At 40.9% G+C, this 20,283-nt stretch overlaps 2 protein-coding genes across 3 annotated transcripts in view; one reads left to right on the top strand and one right to left on the bottom strand.

Annotated features, from left to right (window-relative positions):
• Window positions 1–3,876: 3,876 nt before the first annotated feature.
• On the bottom strand, window positions 3,877–7,837 carry gdap1 (ganglioside induced differentiation associated protein 1). Of its 2 annotated transcripts, XM_073488727.1 has the most exons (6): window positions 7,679–7,837; window positions 6,195–6,387; window positions 5,548–5,721; window positions 5,177–5,271; window positions 4,395–4,509; window positions 3,877–4,265 (listed from the first exon to the last, which is right to left on the bottom strand). In XM_073488727.1, the coding sequence occupies exons 1-6, from the start codon at window positions 7,835–7,837 to the stop codon at window positions 3,913–3,915; spliced, it is 1,089 nt and encodes a 362-aa protein (XP_073344828.1). In that variant the 3' UTR covers window positions 3,877–3,912. The 2 variants fall into 2 exon arrangements, with proteins under 2 accessions (XP_073344828.1, XP_073344829.1); XM_073488728.1 differs by lacking the exons at window positions 5,548–5,721; window positions 7,679–7,837 and having other exon boundaries at window positions 6,195–6,315.
• Window positions 7,838–10,208: 2,371 nt separating this feature from the next.
• The window catches only part of jph1a (junctophilin 1a), a 35,840-nt gene continuing 25,765 nt past the window's right edge, over window positions 10,209–20,283 (top strand). The window contains exons 1-2 of the mRNA XM_073488610.1: window positions 10,209–10,730; window positions 14,544–15,312. Coding sequence (XP_073344711.1) covers window positions 10,352–10,730; window positions 14,544–15,312 — 1,148 coding nt within the window. The 5' untranslated portion in view covers window positions 10,209–10,351. The remainder of the gene's footprint in view (window positions 10,731–14,543; window positions 15,313–20,283) is intronic.

Genomic DNA, 20,283 nt, shown 5'->3' on the forward strand with positions numbered 1-20,283 from the left:
CTTCTGGCAGGTAAATTAAAATGAGTGACGGCTCATCAGGAAATGGATTTGGATATGGATTTAGTCGAACTGATAATTCACGTATCAGCAGAGGCCAAAAACGTGAGCAGTTATCATAAATATTTGAGCCGTGTCCTTTAAATGTCTTTGTTAATCTATTAAACATGTCTGAAGCTCATATTTGACCCACTGTTTAAAATAATTCAAATATTTTTGTTGTATTCGTCTGGCCAAAGTGCTCAGGACTGTTAATGAGCTGACAGACTCGTCTAATATCACATGACACTGGCTCTGCAACAAAGGGAAGAAAACACCATTGTTTCACCATTGTTGTACAGTCTGAGTGAGGAGAACTTTGTCCAATTATTGTGAACCACCTGTTGGATTTTAAACAACAGAATAGCGAGATGTCAGGACCAATCATTTAAACAATACGTGACCATGTCCAGCTCCAACAAGAGGTTTACTTTGTCAGCTGGCTGAATCGCTCTTGGCTGCAGCTGCACCTCTAATAGATAGCAGTCCACAGAAAAATTCATTTATCCAGGACGGGCCTGTTTAAATGAAATGTATATCAGCCTGCACGTTTTAAAGAGTTGAGGTTTTCTCAGAAGAAAAGTCCTTTTAAACACATAGAGTCTGAGGGAGTACGCCCCCCCTCCCTGTGAATTATGGGGTGTATGGTATTCTCCCTATAATTCAAAGAGGTGAGTGTTGGTTGAGGAAACACTGCCCCCTAGTGGGTTTATTTAGTTATATTCATCAAACAGAAAACTGTCATATAATAATGCACAATGCATTTCAAAGTTGTCTGTTAATAGTGTTTCTGCAGAAAAATGTTTGTTGTCAGTGTTTTTTGCCATTTTATATGTTTTTACATTAATATTATTGCTGCATTAATTTGTATGTTGCATTTTTGTGCTGTCGATGTTTAAGTCTGAGCTCGTTTCAACTACTTTATATACTTTAATCAACAGCAATGCATCATATTACATAAGATCATCATATGCTTGTAGTACTGTGAAAAAACACGCATCTCTAATAAGTCGACTGTGCGTTATGCTCAAGAAGTAGGAACATTTTCTCAGTTCTTAAAGGATTATTTCATCCTTCAGTGTCAGTTACACAGTGAACAAAGTAGTAAAACAAAAAGCGATCTGTAATCAGCTGAAGTCCAAAATCAAAAAACTGGCAACAAAAAAGTAGGCAAAGGTAAATACAAAAGTGATACAAAAACTGAGGACAATCCAGAAAGCCACGAGGAACAAATCAGGAACACAGGGGGCACACGAGGACCGGGGAACAGGCACAGGAGCACAATAGACACCTGGAAGTAAACAGGACTGACATGAGGACCGCAACAAGACTGACGCAAGGGCGACAACAGACAAACACTTATATGCAAACTAAAGTAACGAGGGGACGACGTGCAGGTGGAGAGACGCTGGGAACAGGGCAGTGCTAACGAGGCTGATGTGAGACAGGTGCTGGGGAAAAATCAAACTGGGGAGAAGCACAGGAACACAGGAGGGAACAGAGCACTGGGAGCACAGGTGAGCAGGAAGTGGGAAGTGACAACAAGACACTAGAGGATAAAAGTACAAAATAAAACAGGAAATAACTTTGGACCATTAGATCCCCTCAGCTTCCAGCAAAACATGTAAATACGGGGGCCCAGGTTTAAAAAATACTAGAATCCCCCTTCAAGTGCATGTACTTTGAATTTGCACTTGTACTCCACAACAAAAAGTGATGTCATTTTGGTTGCCATTTGCAGCGGCATGATTTTCCAGTGCTCACACTCTAGTATGAGCTTATGGTCCTTTGACAGCTTGGCTCACATGCGGCTTTGACACGTGTGAGGCGTTTCTCTGACAGCCCCCCTGGACGCTGGAAACAAAGGCCAGACTTTGTTGAAAGGCCGAGCATGTGTCTGTTTTATGTGAGGCTGAGCTCACGTGAGGAGGAGTTTAAATTAAAGCCGAGCATGTTAAATGTCAGTGTTGGCCTGGAGGTCCTGACTGAGCAAACAAATGACTGTAGATGTTGACTTCCATCCAGAACCCTGAGAAATGTGATTAGCAGTCTTCAGATGTTTCCCCTCTGACAAAGTGTTTGAAACCTTTATGACATACGATCTTTCAAATGATGCTGAGATTTGAATTTTTTAATGCCATCCTCAATTAGATTTGATTGACAGGAAACATTGCAGATTGTTTGGGAGCGCTTTAATTTCAGACAGATGTTGCATGTGAAGGCCTGAAGATGTTAATGCGATTTCAAGAGCTTTCATTCAACTATCATTACATAGAGAATATTTCAAAACAGTTATCCATCAGTCGCACAGTAAGACACAAGTGCAGGTGTGATAACAAAGTTCCTACACATCCATCATCACATATGTTAACTGCTGGGCAGATCAGTTTGTTAAACACTGGCAGACTTGGTCACATAAAGCAGATTGCAGGCTTTTATAATGTTTTGTAAAGTTTTTAACATGCAGATATGGACGATAACAAAATTATAAATGACAAAGCACAACATATCGGGCTCTTAACAATGATTTAAGTACATATAAAGACGTCTGACCATACAATGTTTTTGCACATTTTAGCCCATTTTCCATAAAATAGCTATATGGGTACTCTACGGAAGCCAAGAAGAGACATGATTCCAATTTTGTTTTTGTTTTTTTAATGCCATTATCTCAAAATCAAGAGTTAATTTTTATACTATATCACGAGAAAATTACATCATTAAATCATTGAATTCAGAGGAGTGAACTGTGACATACACACACTACCGCAGGGATGGTTTTGTGAGTTTTTAAAGCGGATAGATGTACTTTTTCTGAATATTTACCATTGCTTGTAAGAATGTTTCTCCCTATTTGACATGAGGGTATTTACATTATGGATAATTATTGTAAAGGATAGGCTCAATGTACATCAACTTGAATATGTGTTACTGTCCAGTAGGCTACAACCAAAATAATTCTCGTTGACGTAGAGATTGGTGGGTGTTCAAATGGTATAATTGATTATTTATATAAATAAATAAGGTTAAAGAACAGACTGATGCATTGATCAAAAACAAGTTCTTCTTGATCTGACTTTTTCATCTTAAATCAGCTGCCTCAGTTGTCAAGATGCAATCTATGCATGCTATCACGGCACTACTGATCCCTGATACACTTGATAATAAATGGAGAAAATGACCTTTAGTTAACCCGTGATAACAGATTCATTATCTCATTAATCGTTTTCTTGAGATAACAGCGTATCCACAGCGCGGTACTGACAGCTTCATTTGTCCAAGCAGCCATTGCATTCCATCACTTTCAATACAGTATGAACATGTTTGCATATGTAGATCAAAGTTATGCTACAATCGCCTGTAACACAGTCAAAAGTTCAGACTTTTGATGGAGAAATGGTACATTCGTGAGCTGTTATGTGGATTGTAAAAACAAAGTGCAAAGATAGTCTTCACTTTTTCATCTTTTGACATGTCATTTATTCATAACTGCCGATAGCTTGTAAATACAATGCTGTTTGGAAGCTGACTTAATTTGTAGAGCTGCAAAACACACAACATGTGATATATGTGATTTATAATGAATGGCAAAAAACGTGTAAATACAGCAGTATGGTCCTGTAAGTCAATCCTTTGGCGTGTAATGTAGCATAGGGGATGATGAAAAGTGCATTTTGTGCCAAAAACACAAGACAATTAAAGTTTGTTTCAATTACATACAGTATTACTGGTGCCTGCTGAATGATTGAATTATTCTAGTACTTGAATCTTAATTTAAATTATTTAAATAGGCAACATTTCTCATATTTTTCTGTGTTTATCTACCTCCCAGACCCCAATTCAGTCCCAAAGCAACTCAAACATGTGTTGTCTCCCTCAGCTGATGAGAGTCAGCCTCTTCTTCATGTAGAGAAAAGCGAGGTACGTAGCTCCTCCTAGGACACCTATCAGCAGGGTGGTGCCGAGAATAACCGGCGCGTTCTTCTTGGCCACGCGAAACGCCACAGGAAGAACGGCGGAGATCAGGATGTTGTTGACATGGCCCAGCACTCTCCTGAAGGCCGGGCGCTCCACCACACGCTCGTAGTACGTTTCCAGGTTCACACGGTTACCGTTGCCCCAGTAGCGGCGCGAGAGGCCGAGGAACTTGAGGCGGTGTAAGGTGACGGCCAGAGAGACATCGGCCATGCTGAAGAAGTCGCCGCACAGCCAGGACTGACTGCCTTCTTCTACGCATGGAAGAGGACATGAAGAAAAGATTACATGACATCCAGCATTGGACTCATAAAAATGTTTTTATTGTGTCTTTAATTCACAGTAAAATGGTTGCTTAGTAACAAGCTATTGTGTTTGTGTACCTGGTGTTTCTTCCACCCTCCTCTGTAGCTCTGTCTCCACCTGATCCATCACACTCTCCAGTTCATCCAGAAGCTTCTTCAGGTATTTCATGTTGTCATGGTCAAACAACTTGGACTGCAGGAACATTTTCATATATTAATGCATGAGTGAGCTAGCTTTTGGAGTTGCTCACTCGCTATAACCGTCTAATTCCACTATTCCCCTACTGTGCTACATGTACCACTGGTACTACACGAGCTCCCTATAGTATTATGTGGAGGAGTTTGTTGAAATTGAAATGATAATTTATAAACATATAGTTAATACTATCAAAATACTGCAGAAGTTTGAATTAGATCACCTAAACTGAAATGTGATTGAAAGTTAGTTGTGTCATTCCAGTAATATTTTTGTTTTAGCCTGCTACCTAGTCATGTTCATGTTTGTTGCAGGCGCATACGCCATCCATGATTAGTCACGGGCTAAACTGTAAGGGCAAAATAGTAAGCGGAAGTAAACTGAAAGGTTCAAAAATGTACTACAAATGTGGCTCAAAATGGGAACTATGGGGAAGAGAAGTGAGAAGCAGGAGGAGAGTATTTAAAGCAGCTTTGTTGAAACTGAAGTTAGTTTTTAGTGGCTACTTAAGCAGCACTGAAATCCAGTTTTTACTCAGTTAAGAAGTAGGCTGTGTAGTGTTAGTTGCTGTGTTTTGTTTTTTTAGTGTAGCATGGCCTTTGGAGGGTACAACCCTCAGTCTTCAGTGTAAATCACATTCGGCATACTGACATTTTTTACTTACTTTCAAGCGCCTCTGTTTTGCCACATAAGCATCTTTAAGCTCTGGGTTCTGTTCTGCCAGTTTCTTCAGCTCAGTCTGTGTGTTTCCGATCTGTGCTGTCACACAAAAACACAGCATCATGTTAGGGACAAATAATTACACAGCGATTATCATTACAGAACTATGTTACGGGTATGCATCATGTTATATAGAAGAGAGTTTGATCATGTCAAATCGTGTATGTCTCCATTAACATCTCTCTTATGAACGGCCTCACTAGGAAATATAAGGCAGAGTGAAAGGAGCTCGAATGACGAGAAAATTTAGAAATAATCTTTACTGTCTTCATGATACTTTCTTGGAACATGGATGGATCACTACGCATGTCTTACTTCGTATACACGTGGCTGCATATGCAGGTATGTGGGAGTCCACTGTGATCTCAGGGTGGAGGATGCAGCCGTGGGTGTAGGCATCCATCTGTAGTGAGTCCAGCAGCTCTCTGTAGTGCTGCACTCTAAGATAGTATGTACTGCCCTCTTCAGGGATCAGCTTGGGAGTGCCCTCTGGAGACAAACGAGGAAGGAGCAGTGATGTGAGGTGTCAACTTTTGTGTCTCCAAAGAAAACAGAAGGGAATCAAGACAATATAAGAGTAAAAAAGCGTTTTAATTTAACAGCATGACACGTCATTTTTCATTAGCTTAAATAGTTCCATGCTTACCAGATTGTCTCTTCTTCTAAGGCGACTGGATGAGACCCTTAGAACAAAGCTATCATGGGTGAGTGCAAACCGAGAGAAAATGGAAGATTTAAAAGAAAATGATTGAACGAATGATCGAAAAAGCAACAAATGCAAACAAAAGAAAAATACATTTAATTAAAAACCAAATAATCAACAAAAACATGCTGAAAGAAGAAAGCAAAGTAAGAAACTCTGAATGAATAGAATAGGTATTAGACCTATCCAGCCCTGCTACAGTGGATCAAAACACTTAGTGAGAGTTTGAGGCTGCCGAAGAGTTTTAATTCAGTCTCACCATTGTTGAAATTCTGCTCCAGGTAGTCCATGATCTGTGTTGGGTCACAGATGACGTTGTCATCGTGGACCAGGACTGGCACCTCACCGGTGGGGTTCAGACGCATGAACCAGGGCTCGTTGTGTTCGCTGAGCGGTAGGCTCACATCATACTCCTCACAGTGCAAACCTTTCTCTGCTATGGCCAGACGCACCTGCAAAACAACAACTGTGACTGTCTGTAGGAGTTTAGATATCTCAGTGATTCTACCTGTGGTTCTTTTGTCTCTTGAGCAAAGAAATCAGACACTTTACGCTCTCTTGATGGCGTGTACTGGAATTATCAAATAAATGATTCGAAACATAAGGGGCTGTTATGCTCTTCTTGTTAATTAAAGATCACAGCCAACCAGTTTAATGTTTAATCGTGACTTAAAGGAACAGTTCATCCAAAAAATTCAGTCATTATCCACTCATGCTGATGGAAAGTCGGGTGCAATTTTATACTCCACAAAATATTTCTGGAGCTTTAAGGCAAAAACAGCAGTACAGGAGACTTGTTTTTAAATGTAAAAAAAATACAGGGGGAAAAAAACATAAATGGCTCCAGTTTAATCCAAGTCTCCAGAAGCCTAGAGATCTGAAATTGATTTGAATATGTTATTTACACCCTTGGTGCACGGTCGAGCTAACAGAGCATGTGGAGCATGGAAATTGATAGATAACAACTGAATTAGCATTTTTGGGTGAACTGCTCCCTCAAGCCCAAAGACACATTAAGTGTGCAAGGAATCCCAACTAATATATATATATATATTCCTCTCAGCGAGTGTTTCTCACACAGCACAACAAAAATACAAAAACAGATGGGATATGTTATATAGTCAGCTTAACAGAATAACAGCAACGAACACAGCTATCACACAATGGACAAGAATATAAAATACATATAGCAAATAAAGTACACTAATGTAGTGTTTCACAAGATTTCTTCTAAGCAAAATGGTTTTAATGTACTGCATGAGATCACTTTCAAAGATTTAAGAATATGTGTTTTTCCTAGAAGTCAAATCTAATTAAAATATAGAAACTATAATACTCATTGTCCAGAGCAGATGAATAATTAGTACAATCAAACACTAACACACACACATGTTCATAAGACAGGGAAATATCCTGAGCTAGTGTACTGGTGTAAGAAAACGTGACTGATTATGTCACATCATCATGATTTTAATATATTTTTGAGTAGAAATGAAAATTGTGATGCAAAATTGATTAATCCCACATACTGCGACAAAAGAAAATCACAATATTATGTTTTTTCGACGTACTGTATCGTGCAGCCTTACATGACAAACTTCAATGTCCTTTTAAATGTTGTGTAGTAAGACTTTGGATGGATATGACAAATAAATCATGGTCATTTCTCATGTTTCTTCCCTTGTAGACATGTAACAGGGAGCTGTCCACCGCACTGTGGTGCTGAAACGTAAAGCCACTCACCTTCTGAGAGTTAAAAGACTGCGTCCAGTGATAAAGCGTTAGTTTGGACCCGCTTTGTGTTGCCACGGTGTCACACTGCTGTTGTTCATCTTGTTCAGAGCCAGTCTCTAGAAGAGCCGCTTTCTCTTCTTGGGACTCGGAGCTGTTTTCGGACGCCATTTTATCTGTTAGTATTTTAGGGGACGAGTGAGGTCAGCGTCAGATCACAGGCGGCACAATGCGCCCCCTAGTGGCTCGGAGGGGAACATCCACCTGCATTCATTTTGATAGAGTTTTTCTAAACATATAAATTATTTAAATTAATTTAAATCGCCACCATTTCTTCTTCCTTCTTCTTCTTCCTCTTCTTCTTCCTTCTTCCTCCTCTTCCTATTTCTTCTTCTTCTTTCTTCTTCTTCTTCTTCTTCTTCTTCTTCTTCTGCTTCTTCTTCTCTTTTCCATCACACCTGTTCTTGATAGTTCCGGTAGTAGTAGTGCTAGCATGTAGCATGTATTAACCCGTGTTTAAAAATTATTAACTATGTTTTTTTCTCGTCAAATGTCTACATACATCATTACCAAGCCCCACACGGTTGATGTGTGTAAGTACACCTCAGTAAGTAGACCTATAAAAATTAGCATTGTAAGAAAGAAAGAGTTAGCCAAAGTTAATGTATGCTGTAATGTTAGCTCAACAGCTCAACACCAACCCAGCTGTGTAATAAGCGCATTTGTCCAGCAGAGGTCGCTGTTATCTATCCCTCCAATGTGCGAGCTGCTGTTCGTCCATACAAACTGTGCTCTGGTCAGCCCTGATACAAAAGGTAGCAGGTCAATAAAGGCCACGAGTGTCACGTAAGGTGATGCTTATTCTTACGAATTGAATCAATTGGAATAATTCACTTTTTGTGATTTTTTTTGTTGGGTTTTTTTTTAGAAAGGGAGTGACCTAAATGTGTTGTGAATGTTTAATATTTTTCTCATACCCCTATTTTGAAGTTGCATAGCCCTAAATCACTTTCTGCTCCAACTCAGTGCAAACTAAATCTGTGTTTTATATCTCATATATAGTGGTAATAATAAGATAATATGAGGAAAATTAGTCATTAGTAAATATTAGATAATATAAGCCTTTATTGATCCCCGATGCAGCAGAGCAAAGGGAGAAATAAGTAAAGTCAAATAGAGAAAATTAAAAAGATAACTAAGAAGCATTAAATATAAATATATAAAAGTCAAAAATAGACACTAAACAGGAGCAAACAACATTTCAAAGGTTAAAAAAAATCAAGTGACATGTATGTAAACAGTGTACAGACTTTGACTAATATATAATATGATTAAATGATGGTACTAAGTGTATGTATTAACATATAATTATGAGAGAAATATACTATAGTGTCTAATGTAATAAAACAGTATAACACATAATACTGTATAATATATTACAAAATATTAGAGGTGCATTGCACTTTTATGCCTAAACAAACTAAATAAACAAACTCTCTTCGTTTTCATGACTGAAACTGACCTTAAAGGAAACACAATTTCATACTGTTTTACTTTGTTTATATGTGGCGGACCCTGCCACCTTTCTAGCTTCAAACAGTGTTCTGGGGACCTTATTTCCCTCTGAGAACAGCTTGTTTATTCAGTTATGGGGGAAAAAATAGAGGTATTATTACCTCATTGATATTGTAAAGATTACAATTCTGAGCTTGAATTTCTCCTCCACAACTACATGATGCCCCTTTAATGAGATATAGGATACAAATACAGGTGATATAGTGTAGTATGACACAATATACAGTATAGTCCTGCATTATAATATAACATAAAATATAAGTATGATACAGTGTAGTATAGTTTAGTATTGTATAGTGTCTCATCAATAATAAATATAGTATAATGTCTGATAAAATCAAATATAAAGGCCATGAGCATGCATTCATACGACACAAACATATGTTGCATTCATATACTCATATTATGACATGATCTCTAAAGCTATGTGTAGTTTCCTAGTATACATTATCAGCTCACAAAAAAATGGGCCATATGAATGTGATTATGTAACTATGACTGATAAGATAGACTAAATATAATAAGTCAGCATGAATTCACAGAAGAATCCCACACTTCTGATGTTGTTATGTAATATTCACACCTGTAAAGTGAGAGCAGTCTTTCAGATGTGTAGCAGAGATGTAGAAGAGCCTTATTATTTTTTGGGGTGGGTGGGTGGGGGGGTGACGCGCCTCCTCACACGCGGTGGGGAGAGAGAGAGAGAGGAGAGTGGGAGGTCCCTGTGGCGTGACGTTGCGATTGGCCCAGTGTCTTTCCTTAGCAGGGACTCGACGCCTCTCTCTCTCCCTCTGTGATCAGTGGGTGAGAGGGGGGAGACGAGCAGCAGCACACAGCGGAGAACCCGGCGTGCGCCTCCGGTAAACGACGCCCACCATTCATACCTTCACACTTACCGTTACGCATGCCTTTTGTGTTGCATGTCAGTGTCTGCCCTCTGTCCTCACCCTCCTATCTTTTCTTTTAGTCATCATCTTGTCGGCTCATACTGTCATCTCACCACCACCACCACCACCACCACCACCGGTCCTGGATCCCCTCAGCCTCGGTCCTGGAGACGCCTGAAGTCTGCAGCACGATCTGCTTTTTTTATTTCCAGCCTATATCTGAATGACGGGCGGAAGGTTTGACTTCGACGACGGTGGCACTTACTGCGGGGGGTGGGAGGATGGCAAAGCCCACGGACACGGCATCTGCACCGGACCCAAGGGCCAGGGCGAGTACGCCGGGTCCTGGTCGCACGGCTTTGAGATAGTAGGGGTGTACACCTGGCCCAGCGGGAATACCTACAAGGGCTACTGGTCCCAGGGGAAGAGGCACGGGCTCGGCGTGGAGAATAAAGGAAAGTGGATGTACCGCGGAGAGTGGAGTCATGGCTTTAAGGGTCGCTACGGTGTCCGGCAAAGCCACAACACACCTGCGAGATACGACGGCACCTGGAGCAACGGGCTGCAGGACGGGTACGGGATCGAGACCTATGGAGATGGCGGTAAGACTGAAAAAAAGACTGTCTCCTCCGGTGCTTGTTTAACGTGTGTGTCGCTTTAACTGCTGTGGCTGATGGTGTGTTATGTAGCCTCTCTCTATGTGTGTGTGTGTGAGAGAGAGTGAGAGAGGATGCTCAGACTTAAACTGAGGGAGGCTAATGGAGATACATCAGCGCGTGAATCTTCCATCTGATATGATCCGAGTTCAGGTTGAGATTGCGCACTGCGCACCGTGGTCAAGCGCATCATCATTTACCCCCCCCTCGGCCGATGAAACTATGACTTATTATCACCCCGCTGATGTTAACTTGATGGATAACAGTTTAAGATAATGTTCCATCTCGTTTGGCAACTACCGGTTGCTCCTCATATGACAGTGGGAGGAGAGAGCGAGAGAGAGAGAGCGAGCTGGCAACTAGAAGGAGTTTTGGAAATCACAGCAAATCAGTGTGTTTGGAGCCAATTATAGCCTGACTATCACCTGCTTCTCTGTCGTTTTCACATTTGAACCTTAACTTCGTTGAGATGCCTCTTTAAAGGTGCACTGTGTCGTTTTTGGGGAAGACATTTTAATGAGAAGAGGAAGATCTTTTAGCGCCTAATACCAAATAAACTGATTGAACAAACTGACTTTAAAGGACAACACAATTTCATACGGCTCTACTTTCTTTATATTTGGCGGACCCTGCCACCTTTCTAGCTTCAAACGCCTTATTTTCCTCTGAGAACAGCTTGTTTAGTCAGTTATGGAAACAATAAATACATCTGAGTTTGTGTTATTGCCTCATTAATATTCTAAATATTAAAGTTCTGAGATTGAATTGAACACAGTGCCCCTTTAAGAGTGTGTCTCTTAAATAACTACAAAGATGTCCAATGAAAAATGATGCCAGTGTTCTTGAGAAAGTGCAACTTTCAGTGAAAGATAAGCCCACGAAACAGGTGCACCTGCAGTGAACACTAATGAAAACCCACTGGATGCTGTTTCCAATTTCTATTTAACTTCCTACACAAAAGAAAAGACATTTCCGCAGTGCTGAAAATACACAAATATACCCACCAGCTATGAATTTAGCTGTGTTTGAGGACACCCTCTCAGGCTTGAAAGTGTGAGGCTGGTGCTTTGATCTCACTAATCAGTGCTGTGTTCACAGTTTGTCTACAGACCTGTGTGATCAGGGAGGGTCCACAAACACAAGTGCTCTGCAAGGCGTATTGTGGTTATAAAACATATAAGTCCCGCTGTGATTTGTGAGCATCATCTCCGCTAAGCGAGGCCTTATGGTGCAGAGTAAATGCCTCACATATGAAAGCTACAGAGGGCTGGGCTTGGGAAATCAGCTGATCCTAGAGGATCCACGGAACATCTGGCCGTCTGACCCCGCCACATCCTGATAACTTGATCTGCAGGGTCGCTGATTTGAACTCCACTGCAGAGCCAGCCTGTTAATCTCACACTGTTTATCCATCTAAACTCCTGCCCGGGGTAGTATATCATTTTCTGTTTTGAATCTGACCATTATGGCTTACTTCATTGTTATTGGCCGATGAGATCCGAGCACTGGATCAACAAGCGTTTCTTATTATCAGGATCGGGGGTTGTAATATGATGCTCTGAAGAAGCTACAGTAGGCCAGCAGCACATGCTCATTGGGCTCAGCAGCACCAAATGGGATTAATGAAGTATTCCTCTCATTATGTGACTCATAGCGATTCCCTGCCGTCAGAGACAAGCGGATGGTGGCGAATGCGCCTACTGTCAGTGGGGGAGTCAGTGGCTGCCTGAAAATAGGCTCCAGGCTGAGTGATTCACATTCATCCCAAGTGATCCTCAGTATCAGTACCTTAATCAAATCTCTGTGATTGAGTTAGTTATACTCACAGTCCCAGATCTGTGGGGAAGGAGAGAAAACATTTCATTGGCTGATAAAGTCTGCACCCATACAGCAAGGCTCCTCTGTGTTCCCGTACGTAATGCTGTTTTAAAGGAATTAGTGCTGATGTAGAGAATGTCTGGCCAGCAAAATGCAAAGTGTACAGCAGAGGAAAAAGAAAAACCTTGCAAATTTCACCAACAAAACTCACCCTGATATGAATTAAAAGCATTTGTCAAACACATTAAAGGGGCACTATGTGGTTTGGGGGAAGAAATTCAAACTCAGAATTTTTATATATATAATATTAATGAGGTAATAATACAAACTCAGAAATATACATTTTTCCAGAACTTAATAAACAAGCTGTTCTCAGAGGAAAATAAGCTAGAAAGGTGGCAGGGTCCGCCAAATATAAACAAAGTAAAACAATATTAAACTGTGTTGTTTGTTTATTCAGTTTATTCAGTTATGAAAACAAAGAGAGTTTGCTTATATAATTTGTTTATTTCTCTTCTGATTTAAATTTCTTTCACAAAACTACACAGTGCACCTTTAAGCTTTTCAGACGTCCATATCTTGAAACAATCAGCTGTTATCTTCAGTGTCGGTGCAGACTCTCCCCTCAAGGACTCAACCATGATGGGCCACTTTAAAATTGTTTTTGTTTTGCTTTTTGTTTTGCTCAGGTAGTTTGTGGAAATCCCACAATGCAGACATTATCCAGGCTTATACGCTTTTTTTCCACTGATTTAAGATAAAAGACGGCTCATTTTGGAAGTGGGCCCGGTGAGACAGAGCAGACTGTGCACACAAGCAAAAACAGACACAAAGCAGCACTTTTAATGCTTATTAAAATCATTGTGAGCCCACTGCTGATTGTGCTTTATGATACCAGCCAATGCTTAATTTTTCTTCTTGGAACTGATGGGAAATAGAGATAATTTCCAGAAAGTTAATTTAATTTGCCCAAAATAGTCTTATTAAACATGTTTTTTTTACCATGGTGGACCCACCAAGTTAGAGTTTCAAACCCCTCTTACCTTATCACACTACATTCCTTTCCTCTTTACATGTTGAAGCACTGTAAAATAAATTGTCATGTGAAGATATATTAAAAATCATGTTTGCAATCATATGAGTTCTTCAATACGCTGTTGCATTGTTTCATCCTAGACAGTGGTGGTTCCCAACCTGGGGCACACGACCCCCCCGGCATGCTAACAGTACTGGACAAATGGAAATTTGACCTGATGCTGCTGCAAGGTGAAATGTGTACAGCCACGCTAGCAGTTCTGCAGGGCCGTACTGTGAGCACAGCAGTGCTCTGTGCTAAATGCTAATGCCAGCATGCTAACATGTTCGCAGTCACAAGATGCTGATGTTCAGCTGAATTTTCAGTCTGCTGGCATGCTAAAATTAGCAATAAGCACACTTTGCAGACATTCGATCATAAATCACAGTCCTGGAGAAATGAAAATTGGACCTGATGATGGTGCTCAGTGAAATGTTTTCACCAAAGTTATTACAGTTCATCGTGTTTGAAACATGGACATCTGTACCAAATTTCATGACAATACAACCAATTATTGATTCTTCTTCTGGGAACCATGAATTTCTCTACAATTTTTTTATATGAATCCAACTAGAAGATGTTGAGATGTTACTGACGATAAGTGAAAACCTTGACGTGCTGGTGGCGTAACATAAGAGTCAGGGAATGACCAAAGTCTTTAGGATTCATCATCTGGGCACCATGAATATCAGTAGCAAACAATCTCAAAGACAAAGACAAAACAAAAACAACAATCCATCTAATAATTGCTCTGACATTTACCAAAAAACAAAAACCTCATGGTGGTACTTGAGGTTGGGAACCACTGTTTGTGTTTGTGTACTGTAGTTGTGACTGACCCTGACCTGTGTCTACCTGTTCCTCAGGTACCTATCAAGGCCAGTGGATGGGTGGAATGCGGCATGGCTACGGCGTGCGTCAGAGCGTTCCCTATGGCATGGCCACTGTTATCCGCTCTCCTCTGCGCACGTCTCTGGCCTCCCTGCGCTCCGAGCAGAGCAACGGCACAGTGCTCCAGGACCTCTCCTCCCCCGCAGACACACCGACAGGCAGCCGTGGCGGCTTCGTCCTTAACTTCCACTCAGACAGCGAGGTCGTCACCGGCAAGAAGAAGGGCCTGTTCCGCCGGGGGTCGCTCTTCGGCAGCCTCCGGCAGTTGCGCAAGTCTGACTCTCGGACCTCAATCTCCAGCAAGCGCAGCTCTGCACGCAGTGATGCCGCAATGAGCCGCATCAGCTCCAGCGATGCCAACTCTACCATATCCATCGGCGACGGCGAGCTGCAGGATGAGGACTTTCCTCTAGAGGACCATGTGGATGCCACTACGACTGAGACCTACATGGGCGAGTGGAAGAACGACAAACGCAATGGATTTGGTGTTTCAGAGAGATCCAACGGGATGAAGTATGAGGGAGAGTGGCTTAACAACAAGCGCCATGGTTACGGGTGCACAGTTTTCCCAGATGCCACCAAAGAAGAAGGGAAGTACAAAAATAACGTGCTGGTGCGTGGAATAAGGAAGCAGTTGATTCCTCTTAAGAACCCCAAAACCAAAGAGAAGGTTGATCGGGCTGTGGAGGGGGCACAGAGGGCTGCAGCCATTGCCAGGAGTAAAGTGGAAATAGCAGCTTCCAGGTACTGTGTCTATGTGTGTGTCCATTCATGCTTCTGTATGTGCATGTGGGTGTATACTGTGTAAACACAAAAAACGACAGGGCGAACATCCTCAGCAGTTTATTTTCAGCATTGAAGAGTCAGAGCAGTGGCCTGTTTGACAAACATTTCCCGGTCTGATTGAAGGCTCAGTCTTGTGTAAGTGGAGTCCCATGACAACAGCTCCGACCTTTATACATCATCAACAGTCAAGGCTTTTGTGTGGCCACTGCGATCATCCCTGGAAAAGGTTCTGTTTCTATTCTCTGCCCATATCTTTCATTCCCAGGGAGAGGGGTTAGGGATCTTGTGTGTGTGCGTGTTGGTCCGTGAGTGTGTGAGAGTGCGGTCTGTGTGCCTGTGAGTTCATGTGCGTGAGCAGTATAGCCATACCTGCGCCCGTGCCAAATGCGTCTCGTGTGCCCAATAACGATACCTGCTCCTCCTGCCAAGTATTGCTCTGATGTGGCATCTGCTCTTTAACAGGTGGATGAGATGTGACCTTTTCCTTTAAAGCCTCCCTCCTACTGGGACACAGTTCAGCGTACGCAGCATCACTTTGACATCCTCTGGTTTCATTGCATCAGGGAATTATTAGACTCAAGACTGCGAGGATGTGTACAAGCTGTGAAAAGGTCTCCATGCAATCAAGCGCATTTTGATTTTTTCTTTCTCTCTCTCTCTCTGTCTTGCTCAAGAGGTGCACATAGATATGCACGCATGAAAAGAAATGAACAATCAATTATAATACACAAAATCAAAGACAAGTTTATTGTCTCACACTCAAGAAAATGGACACTTATGCTCGCAAGCAAGCAATGTAAATCAATCAAAATAAAGATAATGAACTTTAATTGTACAATTAATCAGTTAAATCAGTCTTTTGTCCTGCTGGGCACAGCTTCACAAATTTCCAGAGTTATTTTTTATGTTTCATATAATTATATAAGGCTAACAGTGTACAGCCATGCTGGCAGTTCTTCAAGGCTGTACTGTGTGAGCGTGCTAACATGTTCACAGTTCACAAGATGCTGGTGTTAAATGGGTAAAATACCATGTTTAGCATTCTAGTTTAGACGTTTAGCATGCTATCAATTCCAACTAGCGATAAGCACATTTTGCATGTATTCAGTCATAAACCCAAGTACTGGAGAAATGAAAATTTGACCTGATGATGCTGCTAGTTGAAATGTTAAGGGATCACTCAAGTTACTTTATCTCAAGACATTTTACTCAATACCAAAAATGTCCAAAGATGTCAGGGGATCAACAAAGTTTTTATGATTTATCGTCTAGGGACTCTTAGAAATGTTGATGGCAGGATTAGTGAAAACCTCGACCTGCTGGTGGTGCAACAATAAGAGTCAGGCAAGCATCTAAGTCTTTAGGATACATCCTCTGGGAACCATGAATATCAGCACCAAATTTCATGACAACCCATCCAATAATTGCTCAGATATTTACTAAAATAAAACAAACCAAATGATGGTACTTTAGCATAAGTTAAGGGATTCAACTCAGTAGGGTTCATCCTCTGGGGCCTATGAGTGTCTGTACAAGCTATCTTGCTGAGATAGTTGCTGAGACATTTCAACAATTCAACCTCACGTTTTCACTCGTGGAAAAGAACAGTCAGGGTCACCATAGTTTGTAAGGTTCATGCTCTGGGGATCATGAATGTCTGAACACAATTTCAGGGCAATTCATCCAATAGTTGAGAATAGCTGACAGTCTGGACCAAATTGGTAGACCGATCAAGAAAACTGACATTCTTTTTAGTCACTCCACTAACATGGCAAAATAAATGATACATTGATGTTTTATTGGCTGCTCAGACCAGCTAGAGGTTAAAAAATCATTACTTTGCACTTGACTAATAAATAATTGGTGGCATTATTTCAACATTGTTAGACTAAATGATTAATCAACAATCTGTATTGTGATGAAATAAAATACTCACTTTTATAAAACACTGGAGGGAATAAATAAGAGCATTTTAACTCAGAGCTGAACCTAGACATTTACAGCAATGCAGTAATAGTAGACTCGATGAGTAGCCAGCTTTCTTGTAATATCCAGACGGTCTTTTAGAATACAATAATTCCTCTCTGGCAAGCGCAGAGAGAAAATGCGTTATTCTGCAGATCTGAAGGATATAAGACAAAGATTACATAAGGTGGATTTAACATGCTTGATATTGAAAACTCCAGCATACTGTTTATTCCACAGATAAGACCCGTGATATTATGAGTCTGTATCTGTGTCAGTGAGAGCCAGTGAGCTTGAGGTAAACCTAGTGGGAAAAGAGAAAAATGAATAATGTGTTGAAAGGACGAGCTAACAGATTCTCTGTTGGGCTTTTGCATTAGAGCAACAATTTACAGCAGAAGTAAACACATGACCTGATGCATAGCGCTAAAGCAACGACGGTGAAAGCATTCAAGCTGATGCAAAGTGTTTATGGCAGCAAACAAGGTCCCCTGTACTGTAGTAAGTGATCAAATTACTGGCTGGTACGTGACCGCACCGCCATCCATCATGTGCAGCCGGAAATCTCAAAACAAGCTCTTCCCTTTTCCTGACTGGAATCAAGATTTTTTTTAAATCAAGACCGTATTTGTGTTACAAACAGCAAGAACGGCAGGCTGTGACAGCTGTGTGTAAGCCGGTTATGTAAGTCTCATTATACAGTGCACTGCAAAAAAAGATGCACTCGTATCGATCCAGTTCTGGTCACGTGACTCTCTGTCTTTGGATGTGGAGCGGCGGATCCACAGGGAAAAACGAGGGGAGGGAGACAGATCTGTTGGAGGAGAAAGAGAAAGAGAGTAAGAATGGATTGAAGTGAGAGAGCGAGGGGATAAATGTTGATTGGATGAGATGGGGGATGCGGTGCCTTTGCTGAGCAGCATGCTTCTGAGAAGTCTGGAGTGGACAGAATTGAGAAAGAGTGAATACAAAAAAAAAGGCACAGAGGGGACACACCCATCCCTCTCTATCCCATCAGCCTCTGTGATGGAGCTGATGACCTCATGCTCGTGGTCAGCCAATCAATAGCGAGCTAGTGCGATGAGGCGAAGTGGAGCTCTGCGTCTGTGACCCCCATTCACTGTTATTCTGTTATCTATGCGAAATGGACTTCCACACAGTTATGCTCTTGTGTCCGTGGGTGGGTGTGTGTGTGTGGGTGTGTGTGTTGTGGTTGTGTCCAAGGCCTGTGAACTGAGATAAGTGACTGGTGCCATTGAAACATTCACTGTTTCATGATGCTTCACCCGTAAAGCCTTTTTGTTACAGATCAGTAGTTTAGGTATCCTGGTGGCTCAGTGGTGTGTCAGTATATACACTGTGTAATCTACTGTAATGGCCTTTGTCATGCCAAAACCTTCCTTGTGCTATCTCACAAAAGCAGAAGACTTAAAATGATGTGTGTGCGAAGTGTAAAATGGCTTTACAAAGTTCAAATTTTTACATATTTGTGCTTCTTTTGAATCTAAACTGTTTTGATTCTCTCTTCTTGCTTCACCTGCCCTTCCTTTTCTCAGGTTAAGTCGATTAAGCACGCTCCCTTCTACGATGCTAAGAATGATTAAATGCCAAAACAAACACACTGCAAGCCAATCCGTGCGTGGTGGCCAAGTGTGTGTTTCCATTTGATAGCTCTGTTTGCTTTGCAGGCTCTGGTGAAAGGTTAACCAACACCTAATATGCAGGTCCTCCTGATATAGGGAAGATATTTTTACGGTGCTTATTTTCTTCTTCGCAGCAATCAGCAAAACGTTGAGACTAATGATATTCAGGAAGAGTGTTTATCATCAGCACGGTGTAACCTCTGCTGGCGAGGCTGTTTCTGGCCTCTGTTATTCATCCTTCAAGCTCACATACGAATAGATTTCCATCAGACTTGCAGATGACCTGTTCAAAAAATGTAAACACCTTAGAATAACAATCACAGGGCTTGGGACTCATTTTTGTGTTGCACTGGTGCGCCTAACATAGTCACACTCTGGAGCCCATCATTAATAAATAGTATTAAATTTATAGCTGATTTAACTCTAGTCAATGATTATTTCACTGTTAACAAACAATAAAATGTGTTATAAACCATTTATGAAGAAGTTGTAAAGGTTTATAAACATCAGGTGCAACTTCACAATAAACAATTGCTTAATAAATGTTTATAAAGCATTTCATTTCATTCAAATATGAACTCCAGTTTAACTTTAAATTTGCCATGTATTAATGATGGTTATCATAAAGTGTTACTGAAATCTGAAACTTGGAGGTGATCCGACATGGATTTTCTGGCATCAGATAATCCAAAGTGTAACGTCTGCAACCTGATTGTAGGTAGATGCCCAAGAGATGACCATAGGCTGTTTTTACCTTTAAGTATGTTAGGTTTATTTGCACAGTCTTACATTTGTTTAATTCATTGAGAAATTTGGCTAAAAGTAGTCAAACTACATCTAATGATTATTTTCATTGTCGATAACTGTTGATCATTTATTTGATTAATCAATGAGTTGTTTGGTCTATAAAGTGTCAAAAATTGGGGAAAAATGTCGATCAGTGTTTCCTTAAGCCCAAGATGACGTCTCCAAATGTTTTATTTGTCCACTACCCAAAGATATTCAGTTTACTGTCAGAGAGGAGTAAAGAAACCAGAAAATATTCACATTAAAGAGGCCAAATCAGGAAATGTTGATCGATTATCAAAATAGAAAAACAAGAAGAAATATTGTGCTGATTTCACCTGTCCAAGATATTATCTGATGTAAAACATTTAATTAAAGGGGCACTATGTAGTTTTGGAGAAGAAATTCAAACTCAGAATTTTAATATTTACAATATTAATGAGGGAATGATACAAAACTCAGAAATATTTTTCCATACCTGAATAAACAAGCTGTTCTCAGAGGAAAATAAGGTCCCCAGAACACTGTTTGAAGC

This window comes from Pagrus major, chromosome 19 (assembly GCF_040436345.1).
Source record: "Pagrus major chromosome 19, Pma_NU_1.0".
In the NCBI taxonomy this organism is placed as follows: domain Eukaryota; kingdom Metazoa; phylum Chordata; class Actinopteri; order Spariformes; family Sparidae; genus Pagrus; species Pagrus major.

Coding starts and splice junctions, on each gene's coding strand:
- gdap1 (XM_073488727.1), bottom strand. CDS start 7,837: ATGGCGTCCGAAAACAGCTCCGAGTCCCAAGAAGAGAAAGCGGCTCTT. Junction 6,388..7,678: donor AGTCTTTTAACTCTCAGAAG/GTGAGTGGCTTT, acceptor GTTGTTTTGCAG/GTGCGTCTGGCCATAGCAGA. Junction 5,722..6,194: donor GGAGCAGAATTTCAACAATG/GTGAGACTGAAT, acceptor GTTTGTCTCCAG/AGGGCACTCCCAAGCTGATC.